Here is a 19,528-nt window from a genome sequence, read left to right as displayed (position 1 = left end):
CAGTTTTTTGTGATTTTATTCCATTGCATAAATCTTCTTCAATATAACACACTTTATTCCCCCGATCGTTTCAGCTTTCTGGGCTTTATTAAACTGGTCTAAGGTTGAGCCACTGAAAGAGACCAAAAGGCAATAAAAGGGAAAAATAACTTATTACATGAATGAATAATAGTGTTATTTTCATAATTCAAATGGAAAAGGAAAATGACTGCTTTCCCTTAAACCCCAGTTGGTTGGTGAAAAGACATTTTTCCCATTCCCTTTTCTTTACAATCATTTAAAAAATTAAATAAAATTTGTATTTATATTACTTCATTTGACCAGCCAGGTTTGATTAATCCTGGTGCTTTATCTGTTGTATATATTTGGATTATTTTTATTAGACTGTATTACAATATTACAGATAGGCTACATATTACCATTATTATTCTAACAATAAATTACCACAAGTAGGACGACATATTGCCATTCAGTTGTATTTATTTTAACATTGTATTTATTTTAACATTGCGACCATTATTATTTTTAGAATTGTTTATGTGATATTGTTACTTTTATATTCTGTTTATGAAGACTAAGTGGTAAATGGACCTGTACTTGTATAGCGTCTTTCTAGTCTTCCGACCACTCAAAGCGCTTTCATACTACGTGCCACATTCATCCTTTCACACATATTCACTCAGTGATGGCAAAGTCCATCAAACAGAAACTACCTCATTCATTCTTGCTCAAGGATACTTCGACATGCTGCGGGAGGAGCCAGGGATCGAACCAACAATCTAATCTTATCAACAATGATAATAGTCTAAAATGATAACATTTAAGTTTTTAGTTTTTAATGAAATAATGATAATGACAATTGCATTTGGATGTGACTTGCATTCAGATTTCAACAACAGTGTAAGGGCTTGTATTTTTTTATTATTATAGTCTATCTATGGTGTAAGGTTTGTTAGTTGGGTCTTAAAATTTTCTGTAGTATGTGTGTTGAGCCTATACTTTAGCTACAAGTTCATGTAAATATACGGTTTTTAACCCTATAATAAATGTAACTTTTTAGTGTAAAGTGGGAGGAGGGGGGCTCTTCAAATGTGTTCTGGGAAACAGCCCTCTGGTGTCCACACCTCCAGTTTGTAACTCAGGCATTCTGTAATAAATTTGTCATCTCAGAACCCAAGATATACGAGATAACCCTGACATCACTATGACATCATCAGGGTTTCAGATTAACAAAGCTCCTCCAAAGCCAGAGAAGATGTCATACAACTGTTTTCACATGTTGAGTACTTTCCAAGACAACTAAACTGGTGAAGTACCTATTTAAAGACACACTTCTTCATGCAGCTCAAAGAAACAAACAGATTATTTGTGGTTTAGGTTTTTGTTATTGAACATATTTTTAAAAAAAAGTGTGTATAGAAGATACTGCTTATTGTTAAGATCAATATAGTAATATGACAATAAAACTCTGGAGGAGGACACACATTCTCGATCAGCAACAAAAACTGGAGGAATGCTACAGATGTTTCTTCTCACTGGGAAACCTCAGTATCAGTGTAAAAGGCGTTCTGTGTTCCCATGAGTGCACCATGCCTGGTAGACTGGGTAATCACTAAATAGATGGAAAAACATCCCAGTCCCAATCCCTCCCCAGTGTGGACACTCAGAGCAGAGCCAACTCTCAACAACTGGCAGCTCAAATTACTGGCTCAAGGCTTTTTCTCTACTAGACCGACTCCTTAACCCCTGAAATCTCTTTTAGTCCAATGTGTAAAGCTTTTTTTTTTTTTTGCGTTTTTATGAGTCAAATGACACATGACCTCTAGAGCATTATGAGGTCTTATAGATGTATTTCTCATGGTGCACATACTAGAATAAAAACCATGAGATCCTGCCTGAGACTGTGATGCATACAGCCTTGTGACCGAACTGGCACAGTGAGGTCTTTTTTGTTCAGGGCCATCTTGAATGGGCCGATGAAAGAGAACAGTTTGTTCTCCGGCAAACAGATGAAGAGCCCCCGAGCTCCTGGAGTTTGGCCTTTCTTCAATCTAGGTCAGGTTTCACAAAGGTACCAGGATGGCGGATTTGAATGCAGGAGGGTTTTACATGTGCATCTTAGTATCTCTAATCTCCTCCTCCTCTTTGTCCCCCGCCCCTCCCCCCTCGGCCCTCGCCACTGTTTGTCACACAGGGCCAGACTGCCTGAGGAAAAGGAAGTATGCACTTTTTATCAGGTCAGAGTGAAGCAGGCTAATGCAGGAGGAACAAAAGGAGCCTGTTTATCACTTCAACAACTTGAGAATGGTGGAATGGTTGGAGGTGGCTGTGTTACTCTGCATGCTTGGCACATAAACACCAGGCTGTGTTGATGCAGTAGAAGAGAGGAGCCAGTTCCAAGGATATTCAATGTTATTTAAAAAAAACAACAACCTTCTTTATGGCACCTTTTGTATGAATAATTGTGGCCAGTAATGTAACTCAAACCTAAATAATAAAAATTAAGTTTAATCAATCAACAATCTAAACTTAAAGCTGCAGTAGGTAACTTTTATAGAAAAAAAATAGAAACTTTTTGTCATATTTGCTGAAACTTTTACTTTATCCTGACAGTAGTCCATGAGACAGATAATCTGTAAAAAAAAAAAAAAAAAATCTGGTTCCTTCTCCTAGTACCTCCTAATGGTATTTTGCAAGAATCGACCGGGCCTGAACAAAAACAACCAACCAGTGCAGAGAAAGAGAGTTGATTGTTGAGTCTCATTCGCAGGTCATATACTAATGCTTTGCTTCAAGATGCCAAGCCAAAGCATATTACAAAATGCATTTTTGTTTAATTTATTTACTTGAAGGGCTCCACAACTCATTTTTTGGCCCTCTTGCAGGTAAATCCAGCAAAAGCCATGTGTCTTCCTTAGGGCACAGTCACACATAGGCCAATTTGGCGAGTGACCATCTCCTTCTGATGCGAAATGTGGGCAGTGCAGAATCTACTGCATACAGAAATCAGTTTGCTGGTTTGTAGGGGTTGTAGTGGTCAACCACACACACATACAGTGGGTACGGAAAGTATTCAGACCCCTTTAAATTTTTCACTCTTTGTTTCATTGCAGCCATTTGCTAAAATCAAAAAAGTTCATTTTATTTCTCATTAATGTACACTCAGCACAACATTTTTTTTTGCAAATTTATTAAAAAAGAAAAACTGAAATATCACATGGTCATAAGTATTCAGACCCTTTGCTGTGACACTCATATTTAACTCACATGCTGTCCATTTCTTCTGATCCTCCTTGAGATGGTCCTGCTCCTTCATTGGAGTCTAGCTGTGTTTAGTTAAACTGATTGGACTTGATTAGGAAAGGCACACACCTGTCTATATAAGACCTTACAGCTCACAGTGCATGTCAGAGCAAATGAGAATCATGAGGTCGAAGGAACTGCCCAAGGAGCTCAGAGACAGAATTGTGGCAGGGCACAGATCTGGCCAAGGTTACAAAAAGAATTTCTGCAGCACTCAAGGTTCCTAAGAGCACAGTGGCCTCCATAATCCTTAAATGGAAGACGTTTGGGACGACCAGAACTCTTCCTAGACCTGGCCGTCCAGCCAAACTGAGCAATCGTGGGAAAAGAGCCTTGGTGAGAGAGGTAAAGAAGAACCCAAAGATCACTGTGGCTGAGCTCCAGAGATGCAGTAGGGAGATGGGAGAAAGTTCCACAAAGTCAACTATCACTGCAGCCCTGCACCAGTCGGGGCTTTATGGCAGAGTGGCCCGACGGAAGCCTCTCCTCAGTGCAAGACATATGAAAGCCCGCATAGAGTTTGCCAAAAAACACATGAAGGACTCCCAGACTATGAGAAATAAGATTCTCTGGTCTGATGAGACCAAGATTGAACTTTTTGGCATTAATTCTAAGCGGTATGTGTGGAGAAAACCAGGCACTGCTCATCACCTGCCCAATACAATCCCAACAGTGAAACATGGTGGTGGCAGCATCATGCTATGGGGATGTTTTTCAGCTGCAGGGACAGGACGACTGGTTGCAATTGAAGGAAAGATGAATGCGGCCAAGTACAGAGATATCCTGGAAGAAAACCTCTTCCAGAGTGCTCAGGACCTCAGACTGGGCCGAAGGTTCACCTTCCAACAAAACAATGAGCCTAAGCACACAGCTAAAATAACAAAGGAGTGGCTTCGGAACAACTCTGTGACCATTCTTGACTGGCCCAGCCAGAGCCCTGACCTAAACCCAATTGAGCATCTCTGGAGAGACCTGAAAATGGCTGTCCACCAACGTTCACCATCCAACCTGACAGAACTGGAGAGGATCTGCAAGGAAGAACGGCAGAGGATCCCCAAATCCAAATGTGAAAAACTTGTTGCATCATTCCCAAGAAGACTCATGGCTGTACTAGCTCAAAATGGTGCTTCTACTCAATACTGAGCAAAGGGTCTGAATACTTATGACCATGTGATATTTCAGTTTCTTTTTTAATAAATTTGCAAAAATTTCTACATTTGTTTTTTTCTGTCAAGATGGGGTGCTGAGTGTACATTAATGAGAAATAAAATGACCTTTTTTGATTTTAGCAAATGGCTGCAAAGAAACAAAGAGTGAAAAATTTAAAGGGGTCTGAATACTTTCTGTACCCACTGTATTTGTTCCTTTACTCGGCAACTTCACCAGCTACCACTGTTGAACTCCAAGCAAACAGGGGTAGGGGTAGAGTGGTGGCATGAGGTGGCAGCTGGTGGTGAATGCTGACAATGCTATAATATTTTTCAAGCAAATATTTATATATTTTATTGTTTGTGATTAAATGCACTTATATTTTTGCCACTGCTTAAAGTCTCCATGCCACCCTCTTGCCACCACATGAAAGTCTCTCTAGATCTGCCCATAGAATGGAATTAAACAAATATTTGCCAATGTTAATTTTACATACGTGTGACCATGCCCTTTAAGAACTAACTAACTAAATAACTGAACTTGATTAACTTAAATGATTCTTTACTAAATATGTATTGTAAAGATTTAAATATGCCCATTATTGTTTTTCTTTTTAATTTAGATAGCTAATTTAAGTATTTCTATTGTCATATGGGCTTATGTATTTCTTTAATTTCAGTAGCAGTCCAACAAAAACATGATTTATTATAAATTGAGAGCAGGTTAAAAAGACTTTGATTGGTTTTATATTTTCTACATCCTCTCTGCAGCTGACAGTGCATCTGTTTTCTGGACTCCACCACAAAGAAACTCTCACCATAAACCACTGGGACACCATCACTTCAGTCAATTAGTTTTACTGCAGCTGCAATGTGTATATTTCTTATAAAGATTTTTTTTGCCTTTATTGGACAGCAGAGGCAGATAGGAAACAGGGGAGATATCGGGGTATGACATGCAACCAAGATTGCTGGCTGGAAACAACTAGTGATGCTGAGGAGGCCATGCAGCATGTGCCATAACCAGCTTGCTGACTGCTCCTGCCATGTGTGTATTCTAATCAGAGCAGTAAAACCACAATCAGCTGCAGAGGTCAGTCACAGCCTGCAGAATCCCACAGAACAGATGGGGAAACAGTTTCTCAAATCTTATTTCTCAGTTTATCTGTCGTGCAAAACCAAAATTATTATCAGCATGAATGAGAAGTTTGTTGAGAGTGTAATTTATTCTTGATCTTGGAAATAGTAGTCTATTCAAGCTAAGGGCCTGGCAAGCAAATGAGTGAACAGAGCACTGATGACTTCAGTACACTGCCATGATAAAAAGGTGCATTGGATATTCACTGCAGTAAGTGCAGCAGTAGACTGCCTGAACGAGCTTGGAGGCCTCAATTTTCCTGTGCAATATCGAGTTACAAAGTGTCTTTTAATTTGATCTTATTCATATGTGTCCTTTGTTTCATATGTTCCATGTACATATTTTGACCATTTTCAAATTGCTTTAGTGTTAACCAACCTTATCCTTAAAGGAGGCATTTTCTATTACTGAGTAAACTAGCTAAGTGACATTTTATAGATATTTCATATTATATTTAATGCATAAGAATAAGACTACAGAACAACTAATAAACTGTACAATGAACCACAAAGTTTGTTTAAAGAAGAATTTTGAGCATATTATTTCCTGTCAATATTGCTTGCAGTTTTCCTGATACTTTTAGGATCTTCTTCTTCAATTATCTGTCTGTATTTTTAGAAATTTTAACCATCATACACACTTAATAGGCTTCTTTTTTGACAAATTCAGTGTTTTGTTGTCATTGTTCTTGTCTAATACAGGATGAGGCTGTTTATCAGAGAGTGAAGGCTCTGTGATATACCTATATATAATATAGCTTGTGTTCAGCTCTTCAGAGTTTAGATCTTAACTAATAATCAAAACTTTAAAAATAATTTAATTTAGTTTTATTCACTGTAATGAATGAAATGCTGAGATATAGATGAGATATACTGTTTTTAAAAAAAGTTTCAAGAAGGCCTTGCAACACCCTGTGAAGCTTCATCTCTACTGACATTTATGTGCATAATCTGAAGTCAAGTGACCAAGATTTCAGTATTCGAAGCATTTCTGTTTGTAGGCAGAGTATTGACCAATCACAACTGCGCTTTTGTTTTAGTTGCCTGCAGGTTAAACAGTCCGAGTGGAGGGCAGTGGCAAAACACATTGGCCGAAAGGGATCTTGGGATCCAATGGCTATTGTCTGACAGTGATTTAGCTTTTTATTATGGTAAATGGTAAATGGACCTGTACTTGTATAGCACCTTTCTAGTCTTCCGACCACTCAAAGTGCTTTTACACTACATGCCACATTCACCCTTTCACACACACTCAAACAGCGATGGCAAAGTCCATCCAATAGAAACTAACATTCATACACATTCACACACCGATGCACGGCATTGGGAGCAATTTGGGGTTCAGTATCATGTTCAAGGATACTTCGTCATGTGGCACCAGGAGCCGGGGATTGAACCCACAACCTTCCAATTAGGGAACGACCCGCTCTGCCTCTGAGCCACAGCCGCCCCTTTTTAAAGACGATAAATTATGAATATGTGTGAAAGGGTGAATGTGACATGTAATATAAAGCACTTTGAGTGGTCAGAAGACTAAAAAGTGGCTATATAAGTGCACTCCATTAACCATAACACAAGGATGCACCAAGATTTCTTTTGGTGCCATGAAAGTCAGTTACTTTGGTTATAGTAATACATATAATCACAGCCAATACAAATGTTGGACAAAACTATGAAATAAACCTATGTATTAATAAACTGGAATGATCCTTTAATGGCTAATGACCTGCCAAACAGTTAGCTACAGTGCTACAGTAATATACGCAGAGTAGGTTATCAGGTCCTTGTCTGAAGCTTTAATTTCTGTCTTTTTCCTAGTTAAAAATCTCACTTTCCCCTGAACTTAATTTAGACCACCATGACGTAGGGTCCTATAATGAAAGGTCTGGCAGTCATTGTAAACCTTTCTGACTCCCTCCTATTTTGCCCATAGTCATTGCTATGCCCTGAGAGGGCAGTGGCATCCTGACGTGTTCTCTACAAGATGAAAGACATCTAGAATAAACATGTGGTCCAACACATTCTGAAGTTTACCAGTTTACTGTGGCTACACATGGGTAATTTTCCATTGCAAGTTGTGATGGGAAGGCCAGATACATGGCAGACCTCGCTCATGTATATGAGGTGTGGTCTGATTAAGGCTGAAATGCAGCAGCCAAAGGTTAATGAGGTGGGTTCAGGTCTTAGTCCTCCTGGACACAGTAATCGAGTCTCAGGCTGCTTGTAGATTCAGATGGTTTTCCTGTCAATGATGAGGGGCAGGCTTTGGTTTCAGCCTCAAAAGTTTGTTCAAATTGGTTACTTAAATTGACGATGTGGTAGCACACTAACCTGATTGCGCAAGATGGTTTGTTACACAGAATCAACTGGGAAGTCATCCCTGGAAAGTGTTTGGAAAATGTCAGGGACTTTCATCTGTACCATGTGTCTATCACCACCCCCACAGTGAACTTTAAATAATCAGATCAATGAACCCATGTAACATAGTCCTACTCTTACCGAGGTCAGTCGGGAGAAGAGAGGAAACATCTTTTCTATTGAGAAAAGCATTTAGTGATGTTCTTTGCTCTTCTTTCAATAAAAAAATGCTCTCCAGTTCTGATAGAACTGATGTTAACAGCTTCTTCGATAACCCCACACATGCCTAGCTTTAAATCATGCCCGTAGCTAATGCTGTAGCTGCCAGTGGCTCCTCAAAGTTCCCGAGTCTGATTTAAACCACTGTGGTTTGGACACAAGTGCAAAACTGAAAGCCTGGCAAGATGGATTCTTGCATGATCTTGAGATTTCTCACAAATCCAGTTGCCTAGCAAGATTAATGACAAATCTCTTTGGTTCAGGCTGGACCTTTGTTCAGAAGAGATTATTATACGTAACTAGACTTCACTTGATCATGTGAAGCCTTGAAAGTTGTCTTGAGCCACAGGGAGCCATTCCAAAGAGGCAAGAATGGGATGTGATCAGTAGCATTTTAGATAAGTTCGAGGCGAGGAACTGACGTATGGCTTAGGCCGGAGAAAAGTCGCACCAGTTCAAGTGAAAGGATGGATTTTCCTCAAGATCAGAAACTGTTTAAAACGTTTTCTTTCAGGTGTTGTACTCTGCTCAACGAGTATGATTGTACTACGCTGAATACTTGAGACTCCATTTTTTTGGTTTTGGTCTTTACATGGGATTGGTATACCCCCTATAAAATGTAGCACATGTAACATTAGCCATATGGTTTAAGCATTATTCACAGATTAATTCCTTTGGATTTACACAAGCGTAAAATGGTTGTCCTTTGTACTGGACCCACTTTGACATCAGGTTTGCATCATGGGTCACTTGGGGAGAAAGAATAATTACAGGACCAATGATTATCTAGATGATAACAGAGTAGAAAACAATGTGACTCACCCCAACCCTGCATCTTGTGTTACATTGGGATATTACATTACATGTCTTCAGGTTTGGTGTAAAAGGTCAAATGTAGGCTGAATGTAGGCTCATGGGATCTTTGGTGAAAAGAGGTTGTTAGAAGGCTCAGTATTGTGAACTGGTATGCAAGCGGCCAGTTCTAAGAAGATCTTTATGTAATGTCTTGTTCATCTGGTGATACTAGTGGTAGAGGCTCAACAGATTTTTTTCATTAACTAACTTTTTCTTTCCCTCAGCTTGTGACAGTAACCACTGGGGTTCCCACTGCAGTAACAGATGTCAGTGCCAGAACGGAGCGCTGTGTAACCCCATCACTGGAGCCTGTATCTGCACTCCTGGATACAGAGGCTGGCGCTGTGAGGCCCAGTGTGAGGTGGGCACCTATGGTAACGGATGCCAACAGAAATGCCAGTGCCAGAATGGAGCCACCTGTCACCATGTCACCGGAGAATGCAAGTGCTCACCGGGATACACTGGAGCTTTGTAAGTCGAAAGATGTGTGAGAATCTGCTTCTTTCTAATCCAAATATTCCAGGTAGAATAACAGAGCCATATAGTTATTAAATTATTTTGAAGCAACACAAAACTTTTGAATGCGATTTGAATATAGTCTAAATAGTCTGTGCAGACTAATATTAAAGGTTACATATATAGGAAATTCACTGTCACTAGATGTTGCTCTAGAGCACCAGCACCTCAAGATGACAGCCACCGGAGTCCATTGACAAAATCAGTATTTCACCACACCTAAAACTTGTCTTTGTTAGTCTTTCCACAGTTTTTCCAGCAATCACCAATGCTGATTTGTTTGCAATAAACCCTTAATTCACAGAGAAAAATGGGCTGCAATGGCTGCATCCATGTGGACAAATGCGCTTGTCAAAGTCCGTCCTTTGAAAGTCCTTGTTTTTGTCACGGAGAGACAGATTGTTATTTGAAGTCTCTGACAACATTATGGAATGGATCCCTACAGAGATAGACATTTTTGTTAAATGCGTAAGAGCTTTTATTTTTTATTAGGCTGAGTCCTTGCTGCAGCAGCCGAGGGTTCGAATAACCCCCCCCGTCTGTCCTCAGCTGTCCTTTTTTATTGACCCAGAAATGACTGTATGTCGCTATGGCTCGCCACCAGACTCTATAGACAAAAACTGTAATTTTACTTTATATCATCGTAACATCGTAACTTCATTAACAGTGGACAGAAACAAAATATAACTCACCAAAACCGTCTTTGTTTGTCTTTCCACTGCTCCAACAGTTTGACAACTCGACAGAGCTATGAAGAAAACTTGTATCAGTAACTTTTCCTCATTCATATATATATATAAACTATAAGATATTCTGATATTTTGAATTTCTATATTTTGAGATGTGAATAAGTTTAAGGTCAATTGCAGCCATGAACCATGCAATAATATTGTATTTGCAACCAAAAATAAAAGTGACATGATACTCACTGTTAAGGATTATACTGCTCCAGTTTTACAATTGTTTTAGAAAGTAAACTTGCATTTTTGACCTTCGAAAGTGGATAAATATTAACCAGAAGCTGTTTTCTCTTTCTTCATAGCTGTGAAGACCTGTGTCCTCCAGGGAAACATGGGCAGCAGTGTGAGGAGAGATGTCCATGTCAGAATGGAGGAGTGTGTCACCATGTAACTGGAGAGTGCTCCTGTCCTGCAGGATGGATGGTACACACGCCCAACTGTTTGTTTGAGCTATTTAGAAGAATGGCCTGTTGTCATTCATACTCATAATGACCATTTTAAGAGTGGCACAATGTATACAGTACATTATATAAGGTGCTAAGGGCCTACAGAATTCAACAGCTACTTTACGTGACTAGCTGACGTCAGATAATCAAAGATTTCTTTATATGGCTATCTGCTCCAGGCAGAGCACAACTAAGCACGGGCACTAATAACAGGGACCTGCTTAGTCTGTCTAAACTATATATATTGAGTGCTCTGCACAGGAATCAGGACTAACCCCTCTGGTTTCTGTCTGCAGAAAGACAGAAAGTCTTTCTGTAAAGTTAGATATTTTCCTCTGATGTCAGGCGGCTTCTCTGCCATAACTCTCAGGGATTTACAGAGTTTACTGGTGGACATTTACTTGTAGCTATTAACTAACCGCTAGATGCTGCTAGGACTGGGAGCTCGAGGCACTGCGCTCCCGGTGGTCCAAAGCTCCTGTACTAGAGATGTAATGTTAGACACTGACACTGCCCCAGTGCTCTGAGCTCTCATCCCGGGGAGAGTCACATCATAGGACGTATAAGTTAGCTGCACTGCTAACCAGCTAACAGCAGCAGCAAGTTAATGGCTAAAGTAGCTAAATGCTAACAACAAGTAGCTAAAGTTATATTTCAATCAGTGAGGCTGGGTCCCACAGAAATACTCCACTACAGTGGTGGAATGTCTCATCTGTGACCTAATAAACTGTAAATCCATCAAATTCAGTGCATCATATTGCTGTTTTCTTCAAGGTAAGGTACTGAAACTTCCATGCTCTCAGAGCACACCGGCGAGGGGACGAAACGGTATTGACCAATCCCCCAGGAAGAGCGCCAAACTTGACATAGTGGCCAAACCATATGATTTGGGCAGCAGTAGCTTAGTCTGTAGGGACTTGGTTGGGGAACCAGAGGGTCGCTGGTTCAAGTCCAGCACAGTAATAATAATAATAATAATACATTTTATTGGTAAGGCACTTTTCATAAAAGAATCTGAAAGTGCTACAGAAACCAAGAAACAAAATAACAAGAAACACTAAGGGCAATAACACATTAAAATCAGCAACCAATAATAATACAAGTGATAAAATACATTAAGAAAAACCAAAAAATCTAAGGACAACTTAAGAACGCCTGCCTGAACAAGAAAGTTTTAAGCCCACAATAAAGTATTTCTTCTTCTAATTACAGCAATGTCATCAGTCACGGGACGCACACTAGTCCATAAAGAAAAGACAATGAACTGAAAGGGTTGCATGAATTTTCAGTATTTAGATAAACAAGGATGTGTTTGAAGAGTGAATCATGCAAATCTGCTCTAGTGGAATCTCCGACTGACAATATAGAGCTGGAAATGAACATGAGCAGGTCCCTATTAGTAGGACAACTTAATCTTCAAAGTAGTCACAGCGTCCTCACACATGCCAGTATACTCTGATAACATGTCAGTATGAGCGGAACCAGAGGACAGAAAGGCATGACAGGATTAAAGCAATGGTCAACTTTTTTTACATTTTTGATAAAGTTAAAAGGCTCACAAAGATTCAACAATTATCTGAAAAGACTGTAAGACAGGAAACAGATGTCAAAGTCTTCTAAAATCAGTAACTTGGGGTCATAATATGATAGGAGCTCTGTGAGAAGCAGTTGAAACTATAGACTACAATACAGCATAGAGGACTTGTATCCGTGATTAGGAAAATTAGATCATCTTTTCCTAGAAAACATAAAGGCACACAAAGATCGGAGGTGTAAAATCTGCTCACATGATGATGACGGTTTACTGTTTGTATGTTCCTGTTGTGCAGGGTACAGTGTGTGGCCAGCCATGTCCAGAGGGGAGATTTGGACAGAACTGTTCCCAGGAATGTCAGTGTCACAACAATGGCTTCTGTATGTCATCCACCGGGCAGTGTCTCTGCAGCCCCGGATACATCGGAGAACGGCAAGAGACACTTTTACTATATACCATACATCAGTGGTTCACAACCTTTTTCCTTAAGGGACCCCTCGTCTATCTATTGAGTAAACTGATGATTCCTGATTATATTCAACAAATACAGAACACTAAACTGTACAATGAACCCAAATAGTGAACACAATAACTGCAGGAAGTTTGTGTTAAACGAGCTATTTAGATGAACTGAGAGTTTTTTTCCTGATGTTTTTAGGAACTTTTTATACAATCTACGGAAGCCCTAAAGAGCTACGCATTCATTCCGTTTTCCCCTGATAACGAGTTAATTTCATTTGTTTTCCCGAGATAACGGGAAAATTTTCTCAAGATCTCGAGATAACGAAACTTTGTTTTTCGAGATAACGATATAATTAATTTGCGATCTCAAGATAATGACTGTGATATGATAACTGTTACTCCGATCTCCGTGGTCAGCCGCACTTAAATTTTGAGTGTACAAGTATTCTCAGCATTATGGTAATTGCGGAGAAACAGTGTATTCACTTCCGGTTTTCAAAATAAAGGTATTAAGAACAGTAAGCTATAATTCGAACCTACATTTAAAATAAAATATCAACTTAATATCAAGCATTTTTACTGCACCAATGTGGAGAAATGCCAAAACAAAAGTTCCATATTTGTACCTCCAAGTGGCATCTTTTCTCATATTTGAGGTACAGTAAAAACACATTGCTCAATAATTCCTGGCTATGGATGGTATATCTGACTTCTACACATATAAGACTACAAGCATACTTAATATCAAGCATTTCTACTGCACCAATGTGGAGAAATTCAATGTAATTATGGAATTTTATTGTTGAATTTCTCCACATTGGTGCAGTAGAAATGCTTGATATTAAGTATGTTTTTTATTCATCATTGGCGCATGAAACACTTTAATGTAACATATTTTAAGTAAGTTTCGTTATCTCGAGAAAATTATCCCGTTATCTCGAGAAAACAAATGAAATTAACTCGTTATCACGGGAAAACGGAGGAAATAAAATGTATGAATACATGGCCCTTTAGGGCTTCCGTAACAATCCTCTGTCTGTATTATGTTTTGTTTTTTAACAATTATACATACTTAAAAGGCTGCTTTTTTGATCAAGTCAGTGTTTTTGTCTCCCTGATATTAGGCCATTGTTCTAACCGGTGTTCATCAAAGTTTAGATCAATAATACAAAATAAATAAATAATAATTATAATAATAATAATAAAGTATACATTTAATGATACGTTACTTTAACTCTTTCTTGATTAAGTACTTTTACTTTTTTTTTCACACTACAAAGATTTTAAATTGAAGTCAGTGTCATTTAAAATAACTAAAGCTACTTGATCAAGAATGTTTTATTAAACTTACATAATTAAGTTAGTTTTACTTCAAAATTTCCATGTAATCACTTTCAACAGTTTTTTAGATAAGTTCAGTCAGACAACCCACGTTTGAAATGTTTATTATCAGTGATGGGAATAACGGCGTTATGAATAACGGCGTTACCATTACTGCCAAACAATGCGGCGCGTTACTATAATTAAAGCAGTTTTTTTCATCAGACCAACTAGATCTCTGAGCCGAGAGGCAAAGACTTTTTTTTTACTGTTCTTTCTTGGTTAGTGGGCAGTGCATGAGACAAGCGCATAAATGCTGACGACTGGCTGAGGTTGAGTAAAATTTCATGGTAAGCCAATCAGAGGTAGAGTTGGGCGGGTGTTCGAAAGCACGCATAGTCGGACACACAACGAACAACACAAGCGAGTCAGTCAACGAGAGACAGGTATGGCGAGTTGTGTTGCATCTTATTACATTTGCACTAAAAAGAGTGTATATATTGTTTGAATACATGTTTGGTACATTGCTTAAAGAGCATCATTTAATTTAGATTTATTTGTTGGCTGGCTGCAGCCTCTTGAAGTGAGATTGTCAATGGCCAGAGAAAGAGATTTATTTTTATGGAGATGTATTTTTTATTTCTTATGTATTACCTATTTATATTTGGATTCCTTAGTTTTGCTATACATTGTACTTTTCAGTTAGATTGAAAGCACCTCATATTGTTACACTGTTCTACTTTTTCGAGGAAGAAAATACTTGAAGTACAGTATATCTACCAATTGTCTGAAGTTTTTTTTTTTTGTTTTATTTGCACTACAAAGAGTGTATATATTTGTTATTTATTTTTGGTATAGTGCTTAACAAGCATAATTGAATTTTGCCCAGTTGTGGCCTGTTGAGGGGCAATAAATATCAAAAGTTCCAAAACATCTAGTGTTATTTGTATCGATCCACTATATAAACACAATATCTACATACATGGCATTTGATTGGAGGCTAGTCTCACTTTGTCAGCAACATTAAAATAGTTTAGATTTGTGTACATTGTTTCTGTTAATAATGTATTGTATTAAGTGTCCATCTCATTATAATATTAAGATTTATCATAAATAATTGAACATGCACATGTATTTTGAGTTCCATTAAAGGTGGGGTCACAGCATTTAAAAATGTACTTGAAAGTAACGCAATAGTTACGTTACTTTACTTTCTGAAGTAATATGTAACTGAGTAACTAATTTAGTAACGTTTTGGAAGTAACTAGTAACTGTAACTAATTACTTTTTATAAGTAACTTGCCCAACACTGTTTATTATAGCAGTATAGCATATTTAGATTTTGGCGTCTAGGCTCCGACCTCATCACTCCCCGCAGATATGTTTACATAGAGATATTGGGAAGTGATGAGCAAATACCTTAACCCCTAACCGGAGCCTACAGGTGGATGCTGGGGTGGTTGTGGAGCTTACTGCACAGCAGGCAGTAATACTGATGCAGGGCAACAGCGGCATTGACAGAGCAGAGGGAGAGCTGGGAAATTGTGCAGTTTAAAAGAAAACGAGTTAAATTTAGTTTCTTTCACAGAAATTAATGAAATTTGGAGATATACGCCTACTGTATATTTTTCTAAAACTATATACGTTTTCTAGTACGCCTTAAAATCAAGAAGGCCTTGTGACCCTGTATGAAGCTTTGGCAACCCCTAGTGGGGACGAGTTGGAAGAGTTGGGAACTACTGCCATACAGTATACAGTAATTTGTATCCCAAAAGATGCTCACCCTGGTTTTCCTGGAACAGCATCAATCATCAGATTTATGGTGCTATTAACACGTATCCAACAAACAGTATGAAAGTATTCTAAAATGTGGCATAAAAAGTTTAAGGAATAACATTATTGTGCTGTATGTGTCTTTACATTTTTATGCCTCCACGCCAGCAATAGCAGTGGCCGCGATATCTCAGGAACACCTCAAGGAAATTTCTTCATATTTGGCACAAACATTCACTATAACCTCACAAACATGTTTTTGGCCAAACTTAAGAGCTGATGACCATATTTCACAATAGGTCGGACAACGAATTGGTGACATTTTTGACTCAAAGGTCACTGTGACCTCAAAATGACATAGTCAGATATTGTTTTTGATCAAAACTCAAGAATTGATGTGGTAATCATGCCAAAAATTCACACCGATGTTTAATGGGAAAAAATGATGGAGTGATTACATTTTTCTGTAACAGCGCCAATTCATAACAGAAGTTCAGGACGTGCTACGGTAAGCGTACTGACTCATTTCCGGTTTACTTCCTGCTCTGTGTACACTGTTTGATGCTGTAGCTCTGTCAGTGAACGCTAAAAACGCAACAACAGTATTGGCAATGGCAATCTAGCAGGACCATGGCAGGAGGCTCCACCAGGATCGATAAGAACATGCGAGACGAGAAAGCACAAGAACTCCGGGGAAGAAGTGAAGTTAGTAACATGCATTAATGGGACATGAATGAGTGCAGAAAGAGAGAGGAAGAGAGGAGCTCAGTGCACCATGGGAAATCCCCCGATAGTCTAGGGCTATAGCAGCATGACTAAGGGATGGTTCAGGACTCACCTGATCCAGCCCTAACTATAAGCTTTATCAAAGAGGAATGTCTTAAGCCTACTCTTGAATGTGGTGAGGGTGTCTGCCTCCTGAACCACAACTGGAAGCTGGTTCCACAGGAGAGGAGCTTGGTAACTGAAGGCTCTGGCTCCTGTTCTACTTTTAGAGACTATAGGAACCACAAGTAGCCCAGCATTCAGAGAACGTAGTGTTCTAGAGGGGTAATAGGGTATTATGAGCTCTTTAAGATATGAAGGGGCCTGACCATGAAGAGCTTTATAGGTGAGGATACCAATACTGTTGTTGCTGTGCACCTGTCTGTCTGTCTGTCTGTCTCTCTGTCTCTGTCTGTCTCTCTCTCTGTCTCTGTCTGTCTCTCTCTCTTTCTCTCTCTCTCTCTCCCCCTAACTGGTCGAGACAGACGACCACCCACCTAGAGCCGAAGGATCTGTCCTAGGTTTCTGCCTTTTAACAGGCAGTTTTTCCTTGCCCTTGTCGCCAAGTGCTTGCTCATGGTGGTACTGTTGGGTCTCTGTAAATAATGTTAAAGAGTTCGGTCTAGACCTGCTCTATTTGAAAAGTGGCCTGAGATAACTTCTGTTATGAATTGGCGCTAAACAAATAAAGTTCAATTGAATTGAATTGAATAGTATATTTCCAAGGGCTTTGATGGTTTGACGCGCACCCCTAAACCCCTCCTTGCAAGTTCAGTTTCTCGACCTCAGTATGATGTTTTCAATAAATTTCCAGTTTAAGCAGTGCTCAACAGTGATTGGCTGCACCCACAAAGGTCAGCGCTTTTCGGGTCAAAGTTTATCAACATGCTCCTACTCCACCCAATGCACCACTTAATGCACATCATACAGTGACAGAAGAATTTATAACCATTTCTTTTTAAATTCTAGTCTAAATTTTACAGGGAGCCAGTGCAGAGAAGCTAGTACAGGAGAGATGTGATCTCTTTTTCTAGTTCCTGTCAGTACTCGTGCTGCAGCGTTTTGAATCAATTTGAGCGTTTTAATGGACTTATTGGGGCAACCTGATAATAAAGAGTTCCAGTAATCCAGCCTTGAAGTAACAAATGCATGGATTAGTTTTTCTGCATCTGTCTGTGATAGTATGTGTCTAATTTTTGTAATATTACGTAAATGAAAGAAGGCAGTCCTAGAGGTCTGCTTTATGTGGGAATTAAATGACAAATCCTGATCAAAGATAACTCCAAGATTCCTGACAGTGGTGCTAGAGGCCAAGTTAATGCCATCTAGAGTAACTATATCTTTAGACAGTGAGTCTCTAAGATTTTTGGGGCCAAGAACAAGAATTTCGTTTTTTTCTGAGTTTAACATCAGAAAATTGCAGCTCATCCAGGATTTTATGTCCTTAAGACATGTTTGTAATTTAGATAATTGATTAATTTCATCGGGCTTGATAAGATCCGGGACCTCAGTGAGATCAGTGGTGGTGGTACCCAATAAGAAGTAAGGGTGCTCATTTGTACAAAAATCAGAAGTGCCAGTATTCATTCCCATTTCGAGACTGCATGTTTTTGTGTTGACGTTCTTACCAAATTTATGAAAATCAGTATTTCATAGCTTGAAAATGGCTAATTGCACTTTGCAAGGCCAATGTTGACATCCTCCACTCGTTATTCTAAATTTGGACACTAACATTATTATTTTTTACTGCAAATGTATGTTGGTTCTAAATATTGGTTATCAGTTTCCTTGAAAGCTATTAATCTGTGTCTGTATGGGCCCTGACAAACAATATCTGTCTATCCCGACCGGGTTGTCCTCACTGCACTTGATTAGGACAAGCTTAAAAGTAAAACAAACAAATTCCAATTCTGATCATCTGTATCTGCTTAACTCTGCCACATCCTCCCAAAGCAGAACAGGAGGCCCAGTCAGTGTTTTCACAGACAAATGTCAGCAGAGCGCCACGCACGGCTTCAGGCCCATATAATTAGCAATATCAGAGAGTGCACACCATATACTTAAGCAGACCAGTGACGAGACAGGAATAGCCCTTCCAAGTGCACATTTATGAGTAAATAAGGGTTTGAGGGAAGTGAAACATCACGGTACAGCCCTGCTTTGACTGGGCCGACCGTGCCACACCCGAACCCACTGGAATCCATTAACAGAAGAGGGGGAGCATTATCTGCCCCTGGGGAAGAAGGGACACCACCAACTGGGAAATAATTGCCCTGCATTTTGGCAGTGCTTTGCAAGAATGTGGATGATTCAATATATGAACCGGACTTAATGAATTCAACTGTGCTGTCAGAATGGATGTACTGTAGAGATGTGTCTGGTTTAGCCTTAAAATATCAGGAAAACAAGTTCATATTTGCTCTTCTTGCCTGCTCTAAATGATGGGATAGTACTTTTCATTTTCAAATCCAGCTTGAGTTGGTGGTTGGTCTGAAATACAGTGGCAGGCTCAGGTTGTTCGAGGGGCAGGGGCCTAAACAGTTAAAAGAGTACCAGCATGCAGAAAGTTGTGATGCATTTATGGTGAAACAGCCTAGTCATGGTTAGGATTAGGACCATAGAGGGCACTTTATCATATTTTATCTACCATAGGGGCATCCAAGAGAGTTGCTCAAATCCTCACACTGCCCATTTTTCCTTTTTCTAACACATCAACTTTCAGGACAAAATGTTCACTTGCTGCCAAATATATATCACCCACTGACAGGAGCCATGATAACCAGATAATCAGTGTTATTCACTTCACCTGTCAGTGCTCACAATGTTATGGCTGATCGGTGTATGTGTCCTTTTTACTGCCAGGGGTGGATTTAGAGAAATATTCATGCGGTGTCCAGAGGGTGGCATGAAGCCTTTAAACTCACCTGGAGCTGAAGCCCCATATACCCAGGC

At 39.3% G+C, this 19,528-nt stretch overlaps 1 protein-coding gene across 1 annotated transcript in view; it reads left to right on the top strand.

Moving 5' to 3' along the window:
- Positions 1 to 19,528, top strand: part of megf10 (multiple EGF-like-domains 10) — an 84,724-nt gene that overhangs the window by 45,422 nt on the left and 19,774 nt on the right. Inside the window, exons 6-8 of the mRNA XM_051412263.1 lie at positions 9,245 to 9,491; positions 10,579 to 10,699; positions 12,552 to 12,688. Of these exons, the coding sequence (XP_051268223.1) occupies positions 9,245 to 9,491; positions 10,579 to 10,699; positions 12,552 to 12,688 (505 nt within the window). The remainder of the gene's footprint in view (positions 1 to 9,244; positions 9,492 to 10,578; positions 10,700 to 12,551; positions 12,689 to 19,528) is intronic.

Source organism: Dicentrarchus labrax, unplaced genomic scaffold (genome assembly GCF_905237075.1).
Source record: "Dicentrarchus labrax unplaced genomic scaffold, dlabrax2021, whole genome shotgun sequence".
In the NCBI taxonomy this organism is placed as follows: domain Eukaryota; kingdom Metazoa; phylum Chordata; class Actinopteri; family Moronidae; genus Dicentrarchus; species Dicentrarchus labrax.
Note: the sequence above shows the minus strand (reverse complement) of the source record. Positions and strands in the feature narration are given on the sequence as shown.